General features: G+C 35.6%; 1 protein-coding gene across 1 annotated transcript; it reads left to right on the top strand.

Annotated features, from left to right (window-relative positions):
* Window positions 1-487: 487 nt before the first annotated feature.
* LOC115992728 (cucumber peeling cupredoxin-like) lies at window positions 488-2,518 on the top strand. The gene is made up of 2 exons (XM_031116951.1): window positions 488-763; window positions 1,917-2,518. Exons 1-2 carry the CDS (start codon window positions 580-582, stop codon window positions 2,348-2,350), a joined length of 618 nt encoding a protein of 205 aa, XP_030972811.1. The 5' UTR covers window positions 488-579; the 3' UTR covers window positions 2,351-2,518.
* Window positions 2,519-2,829: the final 311 nt, after the last annotated feature.

The raw sequence follows: 2,829 nt of genomic DNA on the forward strand, positions 1-2,829 counted from the left end.
TGGTGAGAATAACATTGAAAGACCTTTTTATTTTTTATATTTTTGGAGAATCAACATTGAAAGACTAAATATTAATAGGTTATAATATAGCCTATTAAGTCTTTCAATATTATTAATGCTATATTAAGATATGAATGATTTGAGCTAGTTTCAATGAATATTATAAACTTGCGTATGATTTGGTATAGGACGTGGTCCAAGTGTCCAACTAAGAGAAAGTCTAGCCTTATTGATTGTCCGTATGTTCCGAAGAAATATAAGACTTTTCAAATCAAATCTGCAAACTTTCCACTTTGGGTTTGAGGTCAAGAGATGGATTCATAAATGTACGTACATAATGGACCTATGACCAAGTAATAAAATGAACAAAAGGGACCGGCATTTAAATTATGAATTAGCTTAGAGTCAAAGTCCAAGATGAGCTCTTCCTCACCATTTTTGCGTCACTTTATATAGTCTACATGCAACTTCACATTGTCATCGAAGACATATACAATAATACATTGAGAACTTAGATTGTATCAAAGGCATACAAGAGCATATACATACTGACATTGTTTAGAGAGATAAAGAGAGAGAATGGAAAAGCTTATGAGTGTTGTGATTGTTCTTGGTGTTGTTGCTGCAGTGCTTTTACAATGCACGACAGCACAAACAGTGCATGTTGTGGGAGATAACATTGGTTGGACCATTCCACAAGGTGGTGCCCAGGCATATCAGACTTGGGCTGCTAGCAAGCAGTTCGTGGTTGGTGATATTTTAAGTATGATTTTCTATCTCTTCTCACACTTTTTCATTCCTTTCTTCTCTTCTTTCATGTGAACGGCCCTCTTTACTTTTAATTTTTTATCTATTCTTTTTCATCATTGCTACCAGAGGTGGCAATTTGTGTTTACATGTCGGGTTCGTGTCGTATCAACTCTTGAGTATTCGACTATATAGGTCAACATTAACTCGACATGTTTGTTAAACGGGTCAAGATTTCTCAACCTTAACGCAACCAATTTATTAAATGGGTCAGTTGTGTCAACTTGTTTATCAAATTTTATCAAAAAAAAAAAAAAAAAATATTTATGAAAAAACATACAAATAAATATTCTTAATATAAAATTAAGAACTAACTAGTAATTGCATCACAAATAATCATTTAAAACTAAACATATCTAAATATCACAAATAATCAATCACAATATGTCAAAGAAAATAAACCACAATAACTAATAAGTTTATATACCTTGGGTTTGATTGGTATATTAGTAAGATGTTATTTAAGTAAATGGGTCAAACGGGTCTCATATGTTGAACATTAACCCAACCAATTTATTAAACGGGTCAGTCATGTCAACCCAAATATGACACTAACCTATTAAGTCTCGACCCATAACCTACTTATTTCGTGTTGTGTCGTATCGGGTTCACGGGTCGTGTCCAATTTTGCCACCCCCTAATCACTACCAACTGCTTAGGGACATTTATTCTTCAAATAACATTAATGTCTTCTACTTAAGACGTACTTTTGTGTTGGAACCTAGTCCAAACTTCCAACCATATTAGATATGCTCTTTGCTATGTTTATCTGTAACAATGTCACCAACGAATGGGTGATTAATCACATACCCAAGAGATTAATTAGGTGCCCTATGATATGAGCCTTGGAAACATAGTCCCACATAAAGAAAAAAGTGATTAATTGAAAATCAAGTAGCTATAAACGTGTTTGTATACAATTAATTTGAAAAAACAACTACAGAATGTAGATCATCAAATTTTATTTCTCTAATAATATTATATACACTAAAAGATAACAAATCAATGTGCATCAATCCTCCTATCAGGAACTCAATTATTAATTTAAGTATTATATCAATATATCTAATGCATTTTCCATCATATATATTAATTACCATGTGTTGCAGCGTTCAACTTCACCACCAACGAGCACGATGTCCTTAAAGTACCAAAAGAATCCTACGACGCTTGCAGCAATGCCAACCCTATTGGCAACACCATCACAACTGGCCCTGCTAATGTGACTCTCGAGGCTGCTGGCAGTCACTACTACATATGCACCGTCGGCAGGCACTGCCTAGCAGGTCAGAAGCTAGCCATCACTGTCTCGAGCTCTCCGGGCGCTACTCCACCCTCCACCAACACTCCTACTACTCCTACCACCCCTACTCCCACATCAACTACCCCTGCTGCTTGCAGCCCATCTCCTACGCCATCTCCTGATAAGGTTGAAGGTCCATCCACTATGGCTTCACCACCTCCTCCTAGTTCTTCATCAATTAGGGTCTTTGCTAGTTTCTTTGTCTCTTTAATGTCCATTGCTATTGCTTTTCTTTTTTAGGGAAGAAGAGGCATAGCCGGATAGGCTTTATATACATTTTGAGTTACGGCTTTCCCTCGTAATTGTGTTGTTGTTTTGTTTTGTTTTTCTATTTTTATTGGATTTTGTATCGGAACTAGATATTGTCTTATTCACGTGATTAATAAAGGGATTTTTACAGATAAAAACCAAGAAGAAAATGTCCTTTGTAATCCTAAAGACTTCCATACTGTTCCATTTTTATAATTTGGGAATTATTGTCAATGATTACTATGTGATAGATAAAACATATGAGTTATTATATTCTTTGTATATGGTGGCCCATTAGGCCAGGCCTTAAACTACAGCTTAACTCTCAGACTTAGTTAGGTTAATGATGCAGGCCCATTAGGTTAGGCCTTAAACTACAGCTTAACTCTCAGACTTAGTTAGGTTAATGATGCAGGCCCATTAGGTTAGGCCTTAAACTACAGCTTAACTCTCAGACTGAGTGAGGCTAA

The sequence above is a fragment of the Quercus lobata genome, chromosome 5 (genome assembly GCF_001633185.2).
Source record: "Quercus lobata isolate SW786 chromosome 5, ValleyOak3.0 Primary Assembly, whole genome shotgun sequence".
Taxonomy (NCBI): Eukaryota; Viridiplantae; Streptophyta; class Magnoliopsida; order Fagales; family Fagaceae; genus Quercus; species Quercus lobata.